We start from the raw sequence: 22,782 nt of genomic DNA on the forward strand, positions 1-22,782 counted from the left end.
CCTCCTGCACAGCGTCTTTCTACTGTGCATGCAGGGTCATTTTGCAGTAAAAAGGCCATGCTAGTAGTACTCACACAGGCACATAGGCAACTACCTTTATAAACAAAGGAGGCATGTGAAAGACAGAGGACTAGTAAGTGAGTAAACAATGTGATCCCCAAAATGTAAGTACCATATACTACATATATTTACATCATTAGTTTGGGGGTGAAAAAGACCTAGTCCACATGTGGTTAAACTGAAAAAAATAAAATAAAAATATCTAACCTCATGTAGACTGATGCAGTCTTAGAGATTGTAGCTACTTGACTAGTTACATTTAAGGTCCGAACAGTAGCAGGAGGGAAAGGCGCACATTTTGGCAAGGATTCCAAAGGATTGTCAAACAAAGCCCTTCTGAGGAAAACAGTAGAAATTGAAAATGTAGGGTATATCAAATATTGACCACAAAGGTTATGCTCAAATCAGTTTCTTCTTTCTACTATAAATGGAAACAGTGTTGCAGTGCCAAATCCATCTCAAGAAGGACACTAGCAGCGACCAGTGGACTTCCTCGCCCACTTATCCAGACCTGTAAGGGTCAATTCACACGTCCGCAGTGTATTGCGGATCCGCAAATTGCACCCGGCCGGCACCCCCATAGAACTGCCTATTCTTGTCCGATGTTTCCAGTTTCTTCTCCAGGCTTACACCACCAAAATCCCTATATACGGAAAGGAGGAGGGTAACCCACAATAGTGCATCACCGCACCATTATATATAAATAGCAAGTGAGTTATTATACTGACAAGGGCACCTTTAAAACAAGCACATACAAATTAAACACCTCCCAAGTGGCATTTTTGGTGGTGCAAGTCCAGAGAAGAAGCTGGAGACATCTGCTGCAGTTCAGATTGAGTGATATCTTGAGGTCCTAAGGTTCACTTGAGAGCACCTGCAAGTGAGGCATATTCTAGCTATTTTATTTGTGCCTTTAATATATTAATGTTGTGAATGTATTGGGGCAGTGTGGGCCCTTTCTTATTACATGTAAGCGACGGGAAAAACAGTTCTGCATGTACAGCTACTCTTCCTGACAATATGATGGAATCTGTGACGGAAGTTTCTAACAGATGTGAACAAAGGCTAAACCAAATGGACCGTCATAAAGTACTGATCTCTAATGACCGCCATACATTATAATCAACCCATCTCCTCCTGAATAACCACAATTTTATGGATTATTTAATGGACTATTAAAGTATTACTGTCATATTTTTTTGGGGAGTATTGGATTCTGGTGATTAATATCTCCTTGGTGGCCCTATTTAAACTTTTCACTGTGTATTCAATTACCCCTTAATTCCACATTTTTGTTCCCTGTACTGCCTACTTTTACCTCTGCTTAAAATTAGGTTGCTTGGCATGGTCCGTCTATGTGTTCAAGGACGGAGGACGCAGAAGCAGGCAGCGTGCAAGGTCAGATTACAGACAGCCAGGGACTGTAAGTAAATGATTAAAGCCAGGTCCTCCCCAGCAGCTGATAACAGTGCCTGAGCTGTGTGCACTTCTCCCTGTTCCTGCACTTGGCAGACGCTCCCTCACTCAGCAGAGCTGGAGAAGTAGAGTTGAAGCAGCGCAGACCAGGGAAGGGAGATCTGCCGTCTGCTCAGTGTATAAATGAAAGCAACATGTGGTAAGAGGACCCCTTTGTGCTGCAGGAGATTAACCCTTTAGGGTGGAGGGCTCTGGTTACTGACACTTTTGGGGGGCTATTGTTACTGGCTAGTGAGGGCAGGTGGGATTAGCCTCAGGGTGAGGGCAGTAGCGGACATCTTAACTGAATAGTGAAATTGCAGTTTTATGCAGACTGGTTGCTAAGGGCTGAATCTTATTAAATATGGGGTAAGTCAGTCTAATAGTAACTGATTCTGGAATATCATGTGATTAGTAACTACATATATGAAAATTTAAATTAGGGTCTAAGTGTGACAGTTATCCTTTAAGTTTTTCTAACAGAAATTAAAATCACTATTAAGAATATAAACTCTGCACAGATTTGCTTCCACTAGTCTTGCAGTGAGAATTATATTTATGTTTTGCATGTTCAAACACACAACTCAGAACATCAGCTAAACTTATTTCCAGATATAATTCTATAAAAAAAAAACATCTCAAACATAATGGCTAAATTCTTAACAAGAAAAAAAAAATTATAATCTGCAATGTATCTCTAATCTAAAGGAATCAAAACTTCTAATATTTTACTTTAAAGAAATCACAGTATTCTACAGTATTGTACTTCACTAATGTACGCGTGAGCATAATACCATATTACTTTAAAGCCTTCTATCATTGATATATATTTAAAGAAATGTTTGAAAGCGTAAAAGGAACCTGGCAGGGTGACCAGTGCCCCTTTTATTTCACAAGTACAAGGCACCAGTAAAATGCCTTCTTAGGGGAGGTTGTTCCAAATTTAGGACATGTACCCGCAGGTGCTGGTGCAAACGAACAATCTGAAGTGGTCTTCATGTGCAGTCACTCTTCACTGAAGTGTATGACAGTTATGGGTGAAAACTTCTAGGTGAATTAACTTGAAAGATACGGACACCGTTCCCAAAACCTATGCAGCTAAGGCCACTTTCACACTAGCGGCAGCCTTCTCCGGCATGCTGTTCCGACATGTCGTAGTTTATTCCGGCCACCTCTTGGCATGTTTGCCGTGCTGCAGCCGGACCTCTGGCCCGCCCCCATTATAGTCAATGGAGCCGGAGCAGACTTCCGGCGGCACAGTGCACTAGCGTGCACTGCCGGAGAAGGTTGCCGCTAGTGTGAAAGTAGCATAAGGTTCTCGATAGTTATGAGCTTGTAATATATTCTGTTTTTGTTCAGAAATGTTAGAGGGATCTTTGTCAGTTTTGTACAGAGTCATAAGCCCTCTACTTATCTCTGTATGCCTCCAGTTTCATATGGGGGCATATGTGAAAGTCCTTATACCGATTTCACACCAACAAAATTCTAATGCCTTCAGCTAACACCGTATTACCCAGTGCGCAACTGGCTTTACTTGATGAAGCTTTTACTATTCACATTCAGTACTCTAAGAGGGCAGGAGAGGGTTAGGGTTGGCACCTAATAAATGTTCAAGAGTGGCTATTGTATTAAAAATACATGTATGAACATTTTTAATAAAATTAAACTAAAGCCTATTTGTTCAAAAGCAGCATTTACTCACACTTTTATAGTGCAATTTTAGACAAATTTATGGCAATTTACCTCGCTTGTGGATTATTTGATGGACCAGGGTCAACAGATGTTTTTTCAAGAGAAGTAGTAAAACTAGAAACTGGTAAAATCTCCTTGTGTCCTGATTTTTCCAAAGATGTAGGTTCTGATCTGTAAGGTGACCATCCATTCCAATTTGTAATATGCATAAAGAAATGAAATCAAGCTTTTCACAACAGTGGCAACATGCCTGGGTCATGATAATTGTGTAGGTAATAGGGGGGATGGGTCAGGGTTGGGGGAATTTCCTCCATGCCAGTTTTCTGGCTTAAAAAAATTGCAAACACCATGTTTGTGATTTTTCAATGGCCACTTGTGCCAAGTTTTGTCACAAATTGCAAATGGAGATCCTCTGCGGCCCTTGCCACTTTCTTGAAAAAGGGGTGTGGTAAATGAGGGAGTGGGGTCAGCTGGGCGGGCATATTTATCTTCTTTTACACTAGGTTTCTGCCATAAGAGGACTAAAATCTATGCCAGCTAAGAGGGTGGCATAGATTTCAGTTTAGGCACACAGTCTGTTGGAGGGTGCCCCGAATTTAAAAAGAGGCGTGCTCCTTGTCATAAATTAAACGCATCCTCGGGCAGCACTCAGGGATATCATAGACTGACTTAAAACATTGGTCAATGATAAATTCCCCCCCATAAAATTTCAGGGGGCATTATTGGTGGCAGTTTCATCCCAGAGGTTGGATCCCCACTAATCATTAAGTGATAAGTGATCTGTCATGTTATAAGACAGGAATATCTCTTTAATAATCTCATTTAGCCTATTCCTTATTATAAACTGCAGGGGAGTCATAGGTCTGGAACCACCCAATATTGTTTCTATGGGTCTAAGGGACAAAAATTATTTTCCGGTCATTGCCACTTTTAGCTGCTTTTACATGCAGTAATAACGCAGCTGTAACAAGTGTTTGCTCATGGTTTGGTGGCAGATTTCCAGTACATTTAGGCTACATTCACACACAAAAAATTGGCCATGAAAACGGATACACGGTCAGTTTTTCATGGCCATTTTTCAACCATTTGTGCAGACATTTTCTGTCCGTTTGTCCATTTTTATTGGCCACTTGGCATCAGTTTTCCATGGCCATTAAAAATTGATAAATTTTACAGGCTTTTTTTTATTTTATAAAATCTCAACTCTTGCCGTATACATAATGTCCACCATAGTGGCCCCCAGTGGTAATGTTCTCCATAGTGGCCCCTAGCAGTAATAATGTAGCTTATAGTGCCCCCATAGTGGTTTTCATCACACTTGCGCACAGAATCAAGAGAGGAGTGACTGTCTCTGCACATGCAAGTGGATAAGGAGAGTATTTTTTTTTAACCTCTAAAAGACCATGTTGCACTACAAACTGATTTCTACATGTTTATGTTTACCACAGATGACTCTATACACTGTGTGATGCACATCACTTTAAACTGCTTTTGTGTTCAGGAAATTGGAGGTTCCACAAGTGATAACTTAATGAGAGTATGTCACCAGCAACCTTCCTATCCAGTTTGCATAGACCTGTAGCTGTAGTTCACCTGATTAGCCCTTAGAGGACATTGCGATTTTCCTTTTCTTGCATTTTCCACTCCCTACCTTATCAGTGCCATAACTTATTTTCTGTTCATATAGCCTAATAAGCTATTTTTTTGCGGGATAAGTTGTATTTTCTAATGGCACTATTTAATATTGCATGTGATGTAGTGGGAAGCTGAATTGTTTTTCCAGACGGGGTGGAATTGAGGGGGGTGGGGGGGTGGAAAATTCTGCTACAGGTTTTTTTTTCCTATGCGACAAAAGTGACCCGTTACCTTCAGTACGATTACAACGATACCACACTTGTATAGTTTTTCTTGCATTTTAATTAATTATATATATATATATATATATATATATATATATATATATATATATATATATATATATATATATTTATTTCTATTCATCGCCATATTCTGACACCTATAACTTTTTGTAGTTATGTGTACAGAGTTGTATGAGGGTTCTTTTTTTTTCTGGGGTGATCTGAAATTTTCAGTGATACCATTTTGAAGTGTGTGCAACTTTGATCACTTTTTATAGATTGTTTGGGGGGGAGGTGAAGTGAAAAAAAAAATGCAAATTGCCTATCTTTTTTCTGTTAAGCAATTCGTCATATAGAATAAATATTGTTAGATTCTAATAGTATGGGTGTTTTCACACGATGCCCATGATGTGTATTTTTTTTGGTAGTTTGGGGGAAAGGGGGGCAATTTGAACTTTTATATTTATTTATTTTTTTAAGTCCCCCTGGGTGACTAGTACTGCAAAACATTAGATTACCCATACAGCTGATTGCATACATCCGCTGCCAGTCTCTGCTGCTGCTCAGCAGAAACCCATCAGCTATGGTGCCTGCTGCATGAGCAAGCGTCCTCTTTTAAGTGGCGATTTCCACCAAACGTGTACGAAGGAGGTTGCCAAGAGGTTAAACCGCTGTCTCTCTTTTCTTGATCTAACACTCTGTTACTGAATTGTGACAGAAGTGCTCTCGATGCACCCAAAATCCACTCTTTTCTGTGGCCCGCACCTCCCTCAATGCTTTGCCACTGCCTGGCCCTGTCAATCAAAGCAGTGAGGGAGGAGCTGGCCACAGAAAGGGGTGGAGCCTGCGTGCAATGAGAGCAATGGTGACCTTTATTGCACCAACGCCCAATCTGCATAATAAGAAAAGTTTTAAGCAGGTGAACCACAGCTACGTGTCTATGCGCATAGTTGGATACGAAGGTCACTGGTGACTGATTGCCTTTAAAAACAATGAGAAGAGTAAATCTTGTTGGAAGTGTAGATTTCGAATAGTGCAGTATTGTGACAAGACACATTCCTTCACATGCATTAGGGATTGTATTGCGATTGTTCAACCTCAGTGACGACGGATTTACTGTTGGAGGTTCACTGGTGGAAAGAACATCCTCTGTCTGAGTACTCGTTGTGCACATGGCTACATCCACAGGAATCGCATGACTGTCGGTATGAAGACCTGCAGACATACTTGAAAAAAATATATAACAATGCTTGAATTGTTGTTTAGCTGCCATACAGATTATCACCATATACAAAATGGTTAATAAGTGCCCACTGTCAATAAGTGTGTTGTCTCTGCTTGTAACATGGCTTTAGGGATTAGTTTTGCTTCGAGCCTCAAGCTCAACTAGACCAAAACCAATTAAAGCATTTTCCTGTAAGCTTGTACGTTCATTGTACAAGTGACGCTTCAATTTAAGTGCAAGTATAGCATCTGGCCAAGAACATTTGTAGGCGGTTTTAAAAACCTTGAAACTTCTCATTATGAGGCTTCAATTTAGATATAATATAACCTATAGCAATCATCTGTGTCATCTCAAATTATATTATGAACAGGGATGTTTTCAAACTTCTGGAGGGTGAAAATTGCTAATACTGTCTCTGTAAGGATAGAAATTTACCAAGGGTTGTTATTTTATATTATGTAACTTCTTGTAAAAAAAAATAATATACACACACACACACGTGCTTTTTTTAATTTGGAAATTCAATTTTAAAAGTAAGTCTATCAGCAGTTTTGATAACTGCTGACAGTGCTCGGTAAGGGGGGTTTGGACAGCTGGGAAAATATACCATTGTCTGTACTTTTAGCATTAGCATCACGGTTAAAAAATAAGTTTTAATCTGGCATGGATGCTCCAGCAAGTGCCCAGAAGGCAGTCCCTTGCGCTAGACTGCTCCCTGCATTGAGCTGCTCCACAAGCCGTCCCCTCAGAGAAGTGTAAAGTGGTCTTCTGGTAGGACGCATTAGCTGTTATTTAGAGCAGACGGGAGGGATTGTACAGAAGCTCACTGCGGAGAGCATGAAGCACTTTAGTGTGGAGTATTGCCCATGAGGTACGTGCGGGAACTGCGCATGCAGGATTAAAAGTTATTTTTTACACTGATGCTAATGAAAGCATCAGTAAAGATATCCTTAACCAGCTGTCTTCAGCCCCTACCTAGAGCTGTCTGCAGTTTTTAAGGGGGAAGACTGATGACAGATTTGCTTTAAGCGCATTTTTATCCTAGCAATTTTTTATAGGCCTACCCCTACCTCAATGTTAGATCTCTTGGACCTGATGAGACTGGTGTACTTAAAAATCTCTGTCAGAATGTCTATGCCAGCCCAGTAGGAGCTTAACGTATTCTCCACCCACACAGAGCCTAAGGATATGTCCACACAGGACATAAATGCAGCAGAAAAAGAATCCTCAGCAAAATCCAAATAAGTTTGATGTACTTGTCACAGATTTTGCTGCAGATTTCTAATGGATTCCACATTCAGTTACTACATAGCATGGTACTGCAATAAACGGCCGATTTTCTGCCTGCAAAATCTGTAAGAAAAATTAGCAGCATATCTACCGCATGTGAAATAACCCTTTTTGACAAGCTACAGTTTGTACTAAGCATTGCGAGATTTCAGGAACAGCAGGGGAGGAGGTACACTAAAAGCAGCTCAGTTACACTAGGTGAAAGGAAAAAGTCTAGCTCATTTGGACTCATCAGATCTCTCACCTTTTTTAACTGGACTCTTTTCCATCTCATTTTAATATTAGGCAGGAACACTGACGTGGATTGTCAAAGTGAGTACTCTAGTCTGCTAAGGTCTAAGAGATCTTTATAATATTTTATTGTGAAAATCCGGCTCACTAAGTTTGCTAGGCCTCCACTGCAGACACATTAGCAGAGAAAAGTTTGTGCTGCTGGACACTAAAGACAAGGTGGCCTATCAGCCAACCCTTTTCTAAGCCTATTGTCACATGGCTTTATCAATGAATAGGAGATAAGAAGGGGAGGCAAAACTAACTACAACTTTACCACAAACATTATTATTATTCCATATGTTTTCCTTTTTGATCACCGTTCTTCAATATACAAATTATTACCACTTCATATAATTTACTTCTAATATTAAAATGAGATAACCGATTTCCTCCCCAAAGAGAACACACTCATACTTGGGAGGCAACAACAAACACAAGGGTTTAGTAGTGTATTGAGGGTAATTTTGCCAAACTTGGGAATGACTGTTGGCTATACTAATTAAAACTACACTAGTAACATATGTTATAGCTATACTTTTGGTGTTTTATACTGTCATATTCCACTATCAATTCTACAATGGACGCGCAACATGCTTTGATTTACGCCAGCTCCCTTGCTGGCGTAGTTTAAGGCCATTTTCCACGCCATAAACTTCCCCAACCATCTTCCCCCTGCCAGTCACAGATTTTGCCTCAAAACACCTTTTTGACAAAATCTGCAACCTAAATACGCCAAAAAGTGGTGTATAATAAATTACCACCATATTTTTTTAGATTTTTTTGTGATTTTTTATTTTTATATGTCACTGTATTTAAAAAAAATATACAGTACAGACCAAAAGTTTGGACACTCCTAATTCAAAGAGTTTTCTTTATTTTCATGAATATGAAAATTGTAGATTCACACTGAAGGCATCAAAACTATGAATTAACACATGTGGAATTATATACATAACAAAAACGTTATGTCATATTCTAGGTTCTTCAAAGTAGCCACCTTTTGCTTTGATTACTGCTTTGCACACTCTTGGCATTCTCTTGATGAGCTTCAAGAGGTAGTCACCTGAAATGGTTTTTACTTCACAGGTGTGCCCTGTCAGGTTTAATAAGTGGGATTTCTTGCCTTATAAATGGGGTTGGGACCATCAGTTGCGTTGTGGAGAAGTCAGGTGGATACACAGCTGATAGTCCTACTGAATAGACTGTTAGAATTTGTATTATGGCAAGAAAAATAGCAGCTAAGTAAAGAAAAACGAGTGGCCATCATTACTTTAAGAAATGAAGGTCAGTCAGTCCGAAAAATTGGGAAAACTTTGAAAGTGTCACCAAGTGCAGTCACAAAAACCATCAAGCGCTACAAAGAAACTGTATCACATGCGGACCGCCCCAGGAAAGGAAGACCAAGAGTCACCTCTGCTGCGGAGGGTAAGTTCATCCGAGTCACCAGCCTCAGAAATCGCAGGTTAACGATTAGAGACCAGGTCAATGCCACACAGAGTTCTAGCAGCAGACACATCTCTAGAACAACTGTTAAGAGGAGACTGTGTGAATCAGGCCTTCCTGGTAGAATATCTGCTAGGAAACCACTGCTAAGGACAGGCAACAAGCAGAAGAGACTTTGGGCTAAAGAACACAAGGAATGAACATTAGACCAGTGGAAATCTGTGATTTGGTCTGATGAGTCCAAATTTGAGATCTTTGGTTCCAACCACCGTGTCTTTGTGCGACGCAGAAAAGGTGAACGGATGGACTCTAAATGTCTGGTTCCCACCGTGAAGCATGGAGGAGGAGGTGTGATTGTGTGGGGGTGCTTTGCTGGTGGCACTGTTGGGGATTTATTCAAAATTGAAGGCATACTGAACCAGCATGGCTACCACAGCATCTTGCAGCAGCATGCTATTCCATCCGGTTTGCGTTTAGTTGGACCATCATTTATTTTTCAACAGGACAATGACCCCAAACACACCTCCAGGCTGTGTAAGGGCTATTTGACCATGAAGGAGAGTGATGGGGTCCTGCGCCAGATGACCTGGCCTCCAGTGTCACCGGACCTGAACCCAATCGAGATGGTTTGGAGTGAGCTGGACCGCAGAGTGAAGGCAAAAGGGCCAACAAGTGCTAAGCATCTCTGGGAACTCCTGCAAGACTGTTGGAAGACCATTTCAGGTGACTACCTCTTGAAGCTCATCAAGAGAATGCCAAGAGTGTGTAAAGCAGTAATCAAAGCAAAAGGTGGCTACTTTGAAGAACCTAGAATATGACATATTTTCAGTTGTTTCACACTTTTTTGTTATGTATATAATTCCACATGTGTTAATTCATAGTTTTGATGCCTTCAGTGTGAATCTACTATTTTCATGACTATGAAAATAAAGAAAACTCTTTGAATGAGAAGGTGTGTCCAAACTTTTGGTCTGTACTGTATATAATCCTTCAGTTTTCACACTGACCAATAGGCATACAATATGTTATAGTCAAATTGTTTTTATCGAGTCAGTCTGCTTGTACAGTAATGTATTAATTACATATACATAAGTCAGCCAATGTAATAAGAGACGAGCGAATTTCATATTTTGAAATTCGTTCACACTTTGGTGGTAAAAGCAGAATTGCGTTATGGGTTCCGTCCCGTTTCCGTTATGCAGGGGAGTCCTCTCCTGCATAACGGAAACCAGACGGATCCATTATGCAGGCCATAAACTTCTATTATGACAGCATGAATAACATGGATTCTAACAAAAAATTCGACAAAATATGTTAAAACATGAAAACGGGATTTAACCAAATCGGTATTTTCTGATGAAACATTCCCTTTAACCACTTCAGCCCCCCTAGCTTAAACACCCTTAATGACCAGACCACTTTTTACAATTCTGCACTACACTACTTTCACCGTCATGCAACTTACCACCCAAATGAATTTTACCTTTTTTTCCTTCTCACTAATAGAGCATTTGGTGGTATTTCATTGCTGCTGACATTTTAACTTTTTTTGTTATTAATCGAAATTTAACGAAATTTTTGCAAAAAAAAATAATGTCATTTTTCACTTTCAGTTGTAAAATTTTTCTAAAAAAACGACATCTATATATACATTTTTCTCTAAATTTATTGTTCTACATGTCTTTGATAAAAAAATGTTTGGGTAAAAAAAAAAAAAAAAAAAAAAATGGTTTGGGTAAAAGTTATAGCGTTTACAAACTATGGTACAAAAATGTGAATTTCCGCTTTTTGAAGCAGCTCTGACTTTGAGCACCTGTCATGTTTCCTGAGGTTCTACAATGCCCAGACAGTAGAAAAACCCCACAAATAACCCCATTTCGTAAAGTAGACACCCTAAGGTATTCGCTGATGGGCATAGTGAGTTCATAGAACTTTTTATTTTTTGTCACAAGTTAGCGGAAAATTATGATTTTTTTTTTTTCTTCTATGCCCATCACGAAATACCTTGGGGTGTCTTCTTTCCAAAATGGGGTCACTTGTGGGGTAGTTATACTGCCCTGGCATTTTAGGGGCCCAAATGCGTGCAAAGTAGTTTGAAATCAAAATCTGTAAAAAATGGCCAGTGAAATCCGAAAAGGTGCTCTTTGGAATGTGTGCCCCTTTGCCCACCTAGGCTGCAAAAAAAAGTGTCACACATGTGGTATCGCCGTACTCAGGAGAAGTTGGGGAATGTGTTTTGGGGTGTCTTTTTACATATACCCATGCTGGGTGAGAGAAATATCTCGGCAAAAGACAACTTTTCCCATTTTTTTTAATACAAAGTTGGCATTTGACCCAGCATGGGTATATGTAAAATGACACCCCAAAACATTCCCTAACTTCTCCTGAGTATGGTGATACCACATGTGTGACACTTTTTTGCAGCCTAGATGCGCAAAGGGGCCCAAATTCCTTTTAGGAGGGCATTTTTAGACATTTGGATCCCAGACTTCTTCTCACGCTTTAGGGCCCCTAAAAAGCCAGGGCAGTATAAATACCCCACATGTGACCCCATTTTGGAAAGAAGACACCCCAAGGTATTCAATGAGGGGCATGGCGAGTTCACATTTTTTTTCGGCACAAGTTAGCAGAAATTTATATATTATATTTTTTTCTCACAAAGTCTCCCTTTCCGCTAACTTGGGACAAAAATTTAAATCTTTCATGGACTCAATATGCCCCTCACGGAATACCTTGGGGTGTCTTCTTTCTGAAATGGGGTCACATGTGGGGTATTTATACTGCCCTGGCATTTTAGGGGCCCTAAAGCGTGAGAAGAAGTCTGGAATATAAATGTCTAAAAAAATTTACGCATTTGGATTCCGTGAGGGGTATGGTGAGTTCATGTGAGATTTTATTTTTTGACACAAGTTAGTGGAATATGAGACTTTCTAAGAAAAAAATAAAATAAAATATATATATTTCCGCTAACTTGTGCCAAAAAAATGTCTGGATGGAGCCTTACAGGGGGGTTATTAATGACAGGGGGGTGATCAGGGAGTCTATATGGGGTGATCACCACCCTGTCATTGATCACCCCCCTGTAAGGCTCCATTCAGACGTCCGTATGCGTTTTGTGGATCCGATCCATGGATGCGTGGATCCGTAAAACACATACGGACGTCTGAATGGAGCCTTACAGGGGGGGTGATCAATGACAGGGGGGTTATCAGGGAGTCTATATGGTGTGATCAGGGGTTCATAAGGGGATTAATAAGTGACAGGGGGGGGGGGTGTAGTGTAGTGGTGTTTGGTGCTACTTTACAGAGCTACCTGTGTCCTCTGGTGGTCGATCCAAGCAAAAGGGACCACCAGAGGACCAGGTAGCAGGTATATTAGATGCTGTTATCAAAACAGCATCTAATATACCTGTTAGGGGTTAAAAAAAACAAAAACGCATCTACAGCCTGCCAGCGAACGATCGCCGCTGGCAGGCTGTAGATCCAGTCTCTTACCTACCGATCCTGTGCGCGCGTTCACAGGAAATCTCGCCTCTCACGAGATGACACACAGATGGGTCCAGGAGGAATGAATCGACCGCCTCCAGGACGCATCCGTGCGTTAGGCGGTCCTGGGGAGGTTAATATATTAAAACCATTTATTAAAAAATGCATCCGTTTCCAATCCCATCTGCAAATACAGGTTTATACAGCTAGAAAAATAAGCCAGCAATGTGTTCATGACCTAGCAATGTTCTTAACTTCAAAAACGATATAATCTCATTAGCTGGAAATAACCTAGAGAGAGGTGGAAAATTAAGATACAGCACAAACTTGAGTGGGCTACAGCTGCCTATACGCATGAGATAAAAGTTGAGCGACCATCATTTAAAAAATGAATGCAAACTGTTCGCAATGGAACGGCCAACGTAGACAACTTCCGTCTGCTGATAATGTGATCTGCCAGTTTCGGCTTTCGTGCTGCTGGTGAGAACCCACAACGGATCGGTCACATCATTATCTTATGTGTATGGCTGCCTTTATGTATGCAAATTACGAGAATTACAGGTGAACTGATGGTAACACAGTGGGCATGTGCTCAGGCATACATATCAGTGCGGTTAGAGACCTTATGATTATCATTGTGACCGCTTCACTGGTTACCTGATATCTCCATTTATAACTTGGCTTTTCCTAGGTATAAAAAAAAATAGTTCTTCGGTTATTTCCAGAACTACAGAAAAAGAGGAGTTCACCATTTGCAAAGCTTCACTTTATTATTCAATGTGATCTGTACTCTTGAGGACCCATGTAAATGATTGTTTTATAGTGAATAGTCTTCATGAATATGCCGCACATCCACATTTTGTTTGCAAAACTTTGGAAAAGTCTTCAGTTGAAAAAAATTGGTTTATTAATGTTTATTACGTTGTAGAAGCTTTGTGCCAGTATCACAGTATCCTTTCTACATGTAGCAGCCACTGTCTGCTCTCGCTATATCAGCAGATAGGTCAGACAACAAGCCCTCACATCACAGTAGTCATCCACATAGATACTCCAGCCCATGAAGAAAAAGTATAGGCACCTTATGTATCATAGCAGCAAAAACATAAAATATATGAAATATACTGTATTCATTTCCAGACTATGATTTGAAGTCTGATCACCAGTGGAATATTATGTGATGCACAAAACTGGAAAGGTTTACTGCAGTAGGAAAATCTGGGAAACAAATATATATTGGTTCATTCCAACGCATTACTCAAAAGTTGGTGTGGCGAGCATGTTTCTTCTTGTGGGGACCACCAAGTTGGAGTAGGGAGTCTAACAACCCAGAAATGCTCCCTGGGGAGAAAAAAAAGGTTTTGCAAAGTAGCTCACCTCTAAAAGAAAGAGGAATGTCTCTTTAGTGCCACCTATGAGTTAATACCTGATCATAAGTAAAGGGAGTCTTTCACCTAATCTGAGCGTTTTAGACCGCTCATATCAGGTTATAGGCTCTTTGACCCTCATTACAATGTCAACTTTGTTTTAAGTGCCCCTCGTCCAGATATTGAAAAAAACAAAACACTTTTTAAACGTATGCAAATGAGCTTCTGAAGGTGCCAAGGGGCAATGTTACTGGGCGATCTGACCAGAAAAAACACACCTCTTTCAGCCCTCTGGCCTGCCCTTCTGTCCTAGTATTACCTCCTCCTCTGTCTCCAGCCGGCGGACGTCACGAGCGGCAAGAGTAGAAGTCAGGCTGGGAACTGGCCCGCATCTGCGCACTACTCTGCCCATTATGGGCAGAGGAACAGCTTTGCATATTGCGCATGCGCTGGTCGGCTGTCTTTAGTTGGTAATAGGACAGAAGGGCAGGCCAGAGGGCTGAAAGAGATGCGTTTTTCTGGGCACATCGCCCTGGGCACCTTCAGAAGCTCACTTGCATACGTTTAAAAAGTGTTTTTTTTTTTTCAATATCTGGACGAGGCACACAGAAAACAAAGGTAACATTGTAATGAGGGTCAAAGAGTCTATAACCTGATATGAGCGGTCTAAAACGCTCAGATTAGGCGAAAGACTCCCTTTAAAAGATATCTGTCACCTGGATGATCAATATTAAACCAAAAGTATGTCCTTACAGCTCTTCATACCTTATTATCATAGGTTTTCTTTTCCTTTGGATCTCGCTTTATATCTTCATAAAAATCCACTTTTATCCTTATGCTAATGAGTCAGTAAGGTGCCAAGAGGGGTGTTATTTTCATTAAAATGGTGCCCAGGAATGCCCTCCCTACAGAGCCCAAGCACACCTCTCTCTCCCGTTATACACTACCCCCCAACATTGACATTGCCGCCACACCCCCCGACTACGTCGCTAGTAGCAGATAACCCCGTCCACCCTTCACCCTCAGCTTCACCAACAGGTGCAGTATTGACCAGTGCCGGCTCCTTCGCTCTTCTGTTCAACTGAGGGCATCAGCCTCAACTGTTTCACTGGGCATGCACCAAAAACGTCACTGGTCTTGGTGCATGCCCAGTGAAACAGTTGACGCTGATGCCCTCAGTTAAACTGGAAGAGCGCAGGCGCCATCACTGTTCAGCCCTGTGCCTGTTGGTGAAGCTGAAGGGAAAGGGCAGACGGGGTTATCAGCTACTAGCGACGTGGCCGGGATGGGGGAGTGACAGCAATGGAAAGGCTGGGGGCATAGTGTGTGAGAGAGGAGAGAGAATTTTTACGAAGATATAAAGCGAGCTCCAAGGGAAAAGAAAACCTATGATAAGAAGGTATGAAGAGCTGTAAGGACATACTTTTGGTTTAACATAGATTATCCAGGTGACAGATTCCCTTTATATCCAGAGTCATGTTGCAAGGCCTGTTAATCTACACTGGAATCTTCTCCTTTTCAGATTTTTGCCTGTTAAAGTGTTCACTACAGTGGTAGTCCTCCTGAACAGGTACTTTGCATTCAAAAGACCTGCAACATCTTTGCATTTTGATACAAAAATAGAAGTGATCCTATTTTGGAGCTGCACAACTCAAATAAAATGGAATGAAAAGGTCAATATAAGACAGTGCTACTATTTACAGTGCCGCCTATCTATTATGGAGAACTGTTGTATGACAGTATGAGAATGCACTTCATGGTGCATCACGGAGGTGCAGTATGAGTCAAATGTAAATTAAACAGTTACTGACATGTTTCCGCACTCGCAGCTGATCACGTGACTTTCTGTTACTAGCCCATTACTAAGAGACCCTTCTGATAAAAAAAAAAAAGAGAGAGGACAACCCCTTTAAAGTGTTGTCCAGGATTTCAATATTGATGGCCTATCCTCAGATTAAGACATCAATATGAGATCCCTAACCCGCCTTAAAGGGGTTGGTCACATTCTGGTTATGGTTTATCAATGTGTTTGCAAGATGACTATACTGCAATTACTAATACAGTCTTTGTTGCAATTCTGACCCATTTTCTATATTTCAAGCCTTTCGTGCTGTCCACACAGAGGTCCGGTCCATAATATGGCCACTGATGGAGGGTCATGAGACCAGGCAAACCACCTCCATGTGATGTCTCTTCCTTTCAAACACACTGTGCCTGCCATTTGCACTTTTATCTGTTGGAAGTTTACTGCAGGTGCAGTGTGTTTGAATGGAGGAGATCTGCCTGGTCACATGACCCTCCATCAGTGGCCATATTATGGACAGAACCTCTGTGTGGACAGCACAAAAGACCTGGCAAACAAGGGGCCACACCAAGAAATATAGAAAACTGTGCCGAATTTCAACAAAGGCTGTATTAATAAGTGCTACATAGGCATCCTATAAACACAATGAACACCCTACGGGTCGGACACTGAGTTACAGGGTACCCACCTATGGATGGCACTAGATAGGCAGTCTGATTTCCTTCTGGAGGAGAGCCATTTCACAAACAGGCAGCATAAGAAATGTAAGGGATCAGCAAGAAATATCAGGTCTTCTATTATTACTATTATCAGACCAGGATTTTCTAGAAACATAAATTTACTTGTGGATGACAGAACTTGTATTCGTGGTGATGCAAAGCTAATTAATAATGTTTTTTTCCCACACAGATAACAGGAAATACATTTTATTTGATAACAGAGACAAAAATATAATACATTATATTACATCAAGATGTACAAGTAACAACGAGTAAAGCAACTAAAGAGGTTTACTGCAAAGATCACAACCAGTCATTAACGGGGATGTCTCAACTTATCTATCCATAGGATGGCTGATGCCTGATCACATAGGGGGGAGGGGCGGTCTGACCTCCAGGGCACTCACCGATCACAGGAACTGTGGTCCCATATCCTCTGTGTGCATGGAGGGGTGGTCATGCCTGCACACGACAGATCCACTATAACACGATTGACAGAGATAGCTGAGCGCTCTTGATTACGTTTTTTTTTAGACAATGAATGGACGGTGGTGTGCATGAAATTATGACCACTGCTCTATGTAAATGGGGAATTTGGACACCAATACTCCTGACCGATGTGGGTCCCAGGGGTTGGACTCCCAGAGTTCAGACACATGTCCACCTATCCTAGAGCTTACAGTGGGACAAACCTTAGAAGAAAGTAAAATCTTCTGCTAGCAGCTCTGTCAGACGTGCTCTCTGGAAAGTCATTTGATAGCACCAAATGGGTTTTAAACAATGAAGAAGACATTTCACCAATCAAATCTGGAGCAGTCTATAGCATCGTACAAATTACTTTTAATCTGCAGGTTATTTCCATGCACGTTATCAACCATTAAGTACGCAAGCACAAGAGCTACTTTTTGTTCAACCGCCAAAGTTGCCAAAAGGGACTCAAGCCAAAACACCTTGAAAAAATGCATGCATCCTGTTAACACAAATCATTACGGCCATTGCAATGTCAACATTAAGCAGATTATTGTTCATATCAATCACTGTTCACACTTCCATAAGTTCCAGAGCCAATTTAACAAATCCAGCAAGCTGCAGTCCTTTCTTATCAATCATGTTTCATGGTCAATGGTTATGAATCACCACCACCGACAACCTCTATAGAAAATTGTAGAGGAATTGTAGCAATGGAGGCAGAGTCCTTGATGAGAACCCATCAGCAGCTTAGTGTTTGCAACTGAGCTTTCAATAGGTATTCCACATGGCTGCATCATCTCAAACACGCACACCTAAGGCTACTTTCACACTCGCGTTTTGGCTTTCTGTTTGAGATCAGTTCAGGGCTCTCATAAGCGGTCCAAAACGGATCAGTTTGCATTCTAATGCGTTCTGAATGGAAAAGGATCCGCTCAGAATGCATCAGTTCCGTCTCCATTCCGCTTTGGAGGCAGACCCCAAAACACTGCTTGCAGCGTTTTGGTGTCCGCTTGATGAAACTGAGCGAAACAGTCCTGACACACAATGTAAGTCAAAGGGGACGGATCCGTTTTCTCTGACACAATCTGGTACAATAGAAAACGGATCCGTCTCCCATCGACTTTCAATGGAGTTTATGACTAATCCGTCTTGGCTATGTTACAGATAATACAAACGGATATGTTCACGACGGATCAGCCCAAAACGCAAGTGTAAAAGTAGCTCTCTCTCTCTCTATATATATATATATATATATATATATATATATATATATATATATATATATATTTATTTATATTTAAAGAAATCTGCTGGACACATGACTATGAGAACATCATCAATATGTTTTGTCCTAGAGTCAAGAGCCACTGCAAAAAGCATCTCTAACTCTGTCAGATACAGTACAAATATGAATCACATGGTCTCTCTAGAGAAATGATATGTTCCTAGGCTGACAAAGGGAAGTTATTTATTGGAAAAGGGGTGTGGCTTTGTTGGAAAGGGGCATGACCTAATAAGCAAAAGTGTGCCACAATTCTGGCATCAATTCCATCTCAAACTAAGCCAGTGATTAGTTGACTTAAAGTAAGACAAAAGTGTCACTGGCTAACCAATCACCAAATCTATCATCCATGCTGAGCCACTCTGATCTGGTGCAGGTCTAGACGGCCTGAATTTATGCCATCTATAGGACTAGTAAATCTGGCCCTAAGATACAGGGGATAATCTCCTGCTGATCTCTTTGCAGGTGGCCAGCTGATGGGGGGGGGGTAGCATATAGGATGAAATGTACCGTAGTAATCTTTTAGTTCTTCCATTACAAGGCACAAGGGGAGAGGCTGCTGCTCCAGCCAGTTACCTTACTGCCAGACATAAGACATTGATGAGGAGGAAGGGAACATTGTTGATCTCCTATAGAATATTTTTTTCCTATATTTCTGAGTCTTTGATTGTGATATGAGACAAGATATGATTACACAGGCCGATGCAGATCAGCCATTAAACGAGTGTTTACTAGTTCATCGGCTGATCGACTATACAAGCCAATTATCAGGACGAGCGTTCATAGTTCCAATAATTGGTCCGAAAGTGTGCAGTGTAATAGGGCCTTTAGGTTCACATCAGTGCCAAACTGACCAAAGTTTACTGTACCTGGCATAGCCAGATACTGCAGCACACTGCCAGATCCCAATTGACTATGGGATCTGATGGGGATCCGGCTGCTTTCTGGCATAAATGCTGGCTTTCAGATGGACAAATATGTAAGATCTATATTAGCTATACAAACGTGCATACAGCAGATTTACTTGCAGTTCTATATAAAACCACAGATCTTCCTACCTACAAAGCTCTGCTACATCACTATATGGAGATTAAATATTAAAGAAACTAATTCACTCCGATAGCGATTTCCTCTTGTATTAACATTAGTCATTGGAAGTCAAACTTGTCATCTGCATGCAGCAAATACAAAATATTAAATAAAAGAACATTTCCTTTGCAATGCAGCATTGAAAATGAAAACCACAAAAAGTTTGGAAAAAGACAGGAAATAGAACGGAAAAAAGTATAGGATCACTGCACATTTAGAACACGGGCTGAAACACCATGGTGCCAGTCACGTAATTTTGTGTACTTTGGACTAATGATCTGAACAGGAGGAACTTTTTCCCTATAAAGATAGAGAAGACAGAAAAAGAAAAGTAAAATAAAGTTGATATTTTTTTTTTTTTTGCATTCAGACATAAAAATGCACTTTACACCACATAGAAAATACCACCAGGTAGTTAGCCACATCACAGAAGGTAAAGTAAATCAAAAACTAACCGCTAATAGCATGATACCAACAAAAACAATGCTGACCACAGCAGGGCCACAAAACATGTTACAGATGTATCCCACAACAACAAGCAAGCATACACATACTATTCCATACTGAACAGAGCTGTCACATACTACCACTGACTGAACGGATTTCTCAGCATTAACATTTCCTCTGTTAAATACCAACAGAAAAGATAAACTTACTTGTTTCTATCCACAGTTTCAGGTTCAGGTTCTGTTACTGAAAAGTGAAAAAAAAAAGTAAAATAAGAAAAAACTTCTAATGACATATGTAGCCGTCACAAAAACTACAAAACATGCATTTTTTTATTCCAAAACAGTGCCACTTTTGTTCACAGGTTATGTCTGGTACTGCAACTCGGCCACATCCATTTGAAAGGGATTGAGCTGCAATACCAGACAAAGCCGTGAGATAAAAGAAAGCAGACTCAGCCTCACACAACCTCTTTAGAGATGCAGTACATCCTTCACCATTTATGCACTGCCACATTCTCCCTCTTTCTCAGATACCTATACTGCCCTTCATTTGAACTGTTCTGTTGTGATAGTAACAGCTAGAAGGCTTGCTGCCAAATCTCTAGGCTTATTGAACTTGTGCAATTTTTGAATCTATTTGACTCACCTTAACCTCTTGACACCCCCTAAGATTCATGTCAGCTTTGCGTGAGGGGTGTAGCTGTTTAATACAGCTGACACCTGGTTGCAAAGTCTGGGATCAGAGATAACTCCAGAGAAAGTACAGGAAAAAAAAAAAAAAAGTCCTCACACAGTAATGTAGTCAGCAATAATATAATGTACATGTTTTAAGGTTTTTAATTATTTTTAGTAGTAAAACATAAAAACCATATAAATTTGGCACTGCTGTAACCATAGCACCTTTAGGGCACAGTGAACATTAGTGCCATTTATTTTAAAAAAATTGCCCTGCAAAAAACAAGCTCCTATTTGTGAGCTGAAAATAAAAAGTTATGGCTATTGGAAAGCAGTGAGGGAAAAATAAAAACAAAAAATAAATAAATAAAATGGACTTGGTCCTGAAAGGGGTAAAGGTGGAAGGTAAAACTGCTACTGATAAGGTGTTTACTTCAATCTGTAGTTCCAGTTCAAAAATTGTTGCTATTCATGTTTATAGCAGAATATATTGGTTAATGCAAGATTTATTCCTATTCTGCCATTTTAAGTGGACAATCAATTTAAACTGATTCATTCTTGGTAGAATTATTCCAAAGATTATGGGAGGTGTCCTGCTGCAGAGGTCTTCATCAATCAGCTGTAATCTGTGATAATATACAGCGGCAAGTGTTCAATGTGTAATAATAATAATAATTATTAATAATTTCTCTACAGCGTCATCACAGGCAAAAAGAAAAATGTCACAGTTTATACTAAAATCAATTAACTGTTTATGTAACACATTGAGAAATCTTTTTTGTAGCTGTTCTCCACTCTGGTTAACATATAAGAACCCTGAATAGAGGGCCAGCTCTCTACTAACTAAAGCTGGGCTTACATATTAGGCTACTTTCACATCTGCATTTTCAATTCCTCTACTGAGATCCGCCATGAATTGTCAATGGGGACAAAACTGAAATTAACAAAACGGAATGCACCAAAATGCATTCCGTTCCGTTTGGATGCGTTCCCATCACGGACAGAATAACGTTGCAAGCAGCGGTTTTCTGCCTGCAATGTGATGTGGATCGGTTTTCTCTGACACCACAGAAAACGGATCTGTCCCCCATTGACTTTCAATGGTGTTCATGACGAATCCGTCTTGGCTATACAATACATAATACAACCGGATCCATTCATGACGGATGCATGCAGTTGTATTATTGTAAGGCCTCATGCACACAGTTTTTTTTCACGGCCCGCAAAAACGGGGTCCGTGATCCGTGACCGTTTTTTCGTCCGTGGGTCTTCCTTGATTTTTGGAGGATCCACGGACATGAAAACAAAGTCGTTTTGGTGTCCGCCTGGCCGTGCGGAGCCAAACGGATCCGTCCTGAATTACAATGCAAGTCAATGGGGACGGATCCGTTTGATGTTGACACAATATGGTGCCATTTCAAACGGATCCGTCCCCATTGACTTTCAATGTAAAGTCTGGAGTTCTTTTATACCATCGGATTGGAGTTTTCTCCAATCCGATGGTATATTTTAACTTGAAGCGTCCCCATCACCATGGGAACGCCTCTATGTTAGAATATACTGTCAGATATGAGCTACTTCGTGAACCTCAGATCCGACAGTATATTCTAACACAGAGGCGTTCCCATGGTGATGGGGACGCTTCAGGTTAGAATACACTACAAACTTTGTACAAGACTGCCCCCTGCTGCCTGGCAGCACCCGATCTCTTACTGGGGGATATGATAGCACAATTAACCCCTTTAGGTGCGGCACCTAAAGGGGTTAATTGTACTATCATATTCCCCTGTAAGAGATCAGGGCTGCCAGGCAGCAGGGGGCAGCCCCCCCCCCCCTCCCCAGTTTGAATATCGTTGGTGGCACAGTGTGCCCCCACCATCGCCCCCCCCTCCCTCCCTCTATTGTATTAAATCGTTGGTGGCACAGTGTGCCAACCACCATCGGCCCCCCTCCCTCCCTCTATTTCATTACATCGTTGGTGGCACAGTGTGCCAACCACCATCGGCCCCCCCTCCCTCCCTCCCTCTATAGCAGTAACATTGGTGGCAGTGTGCGGTCTCAACAGTAGAAGATTCATACTTACCTGCTTGCTGCTGCGATGTCTGTGTCCGGCCGGGAGCTCCTCCTACTGGTAAGTGAAAGGTCTG

General features: G+C 41.0%; 1 protein-coding gene across 6 annotated transcripts in view; it reads right to left on the reverse strand.

Moving 5' to 3' along the window:
* PDLIM5 (PDZ and LIM domain 5) overlaps positions 1–22,782 on the reverse strand; it is a 200,992-nt gene that overhangs the window by 65,676 nt on the left and 112,534 nt on the right. For 5 of the 6 annotated variants that reach the window (XR_006391013.1, XM_044302664.1, XM_044302652.1 and 2 more), the window contains 5 exons: positions 20,168–20,204; positions 13,440–13,469; positions 6,164–6,292; positions 3,259–3,378; positions 268–396 (listed from right to left, as the gene is read on the reverse strand). Coding sequence is in view for 5 of the 6 variants with exons in the window: in XM_044302664.1 (XP_044158599.1) it covers positions 268–396; positions 3,259–3,378; positions 6,164–6,292; positions 13,440–13,469; positions 20,168–20,204 (445 nt within the window). In the remaining variant the exon portion in view is untranslated. The remainder of the gene's footprint in view (positions 1–267; positions 397–3,258; positions 3,379–6,163; positions 6,293–13,439; positions 13,470–20,167; positions 20,205–22,782) is intronic. The other variant, XM_044302657.1, reaches the window with a different exon arrangement.

This window comes from Bufo gargarizans, chromosome 1, assembly GCF_014858855.1.
Source record: "Bufo gargarizans isolate SCDJY-AF-19 chromosome 1, ASM1485885v1, whole genome shotgun sequence".
NCBI classification, from domain to species: domain Eukaryota; kingdom Metazoa; phylum Chordata; class Amphibia; order Anura; family Bufonidae; genus Bufo; species Bufo gargarizans.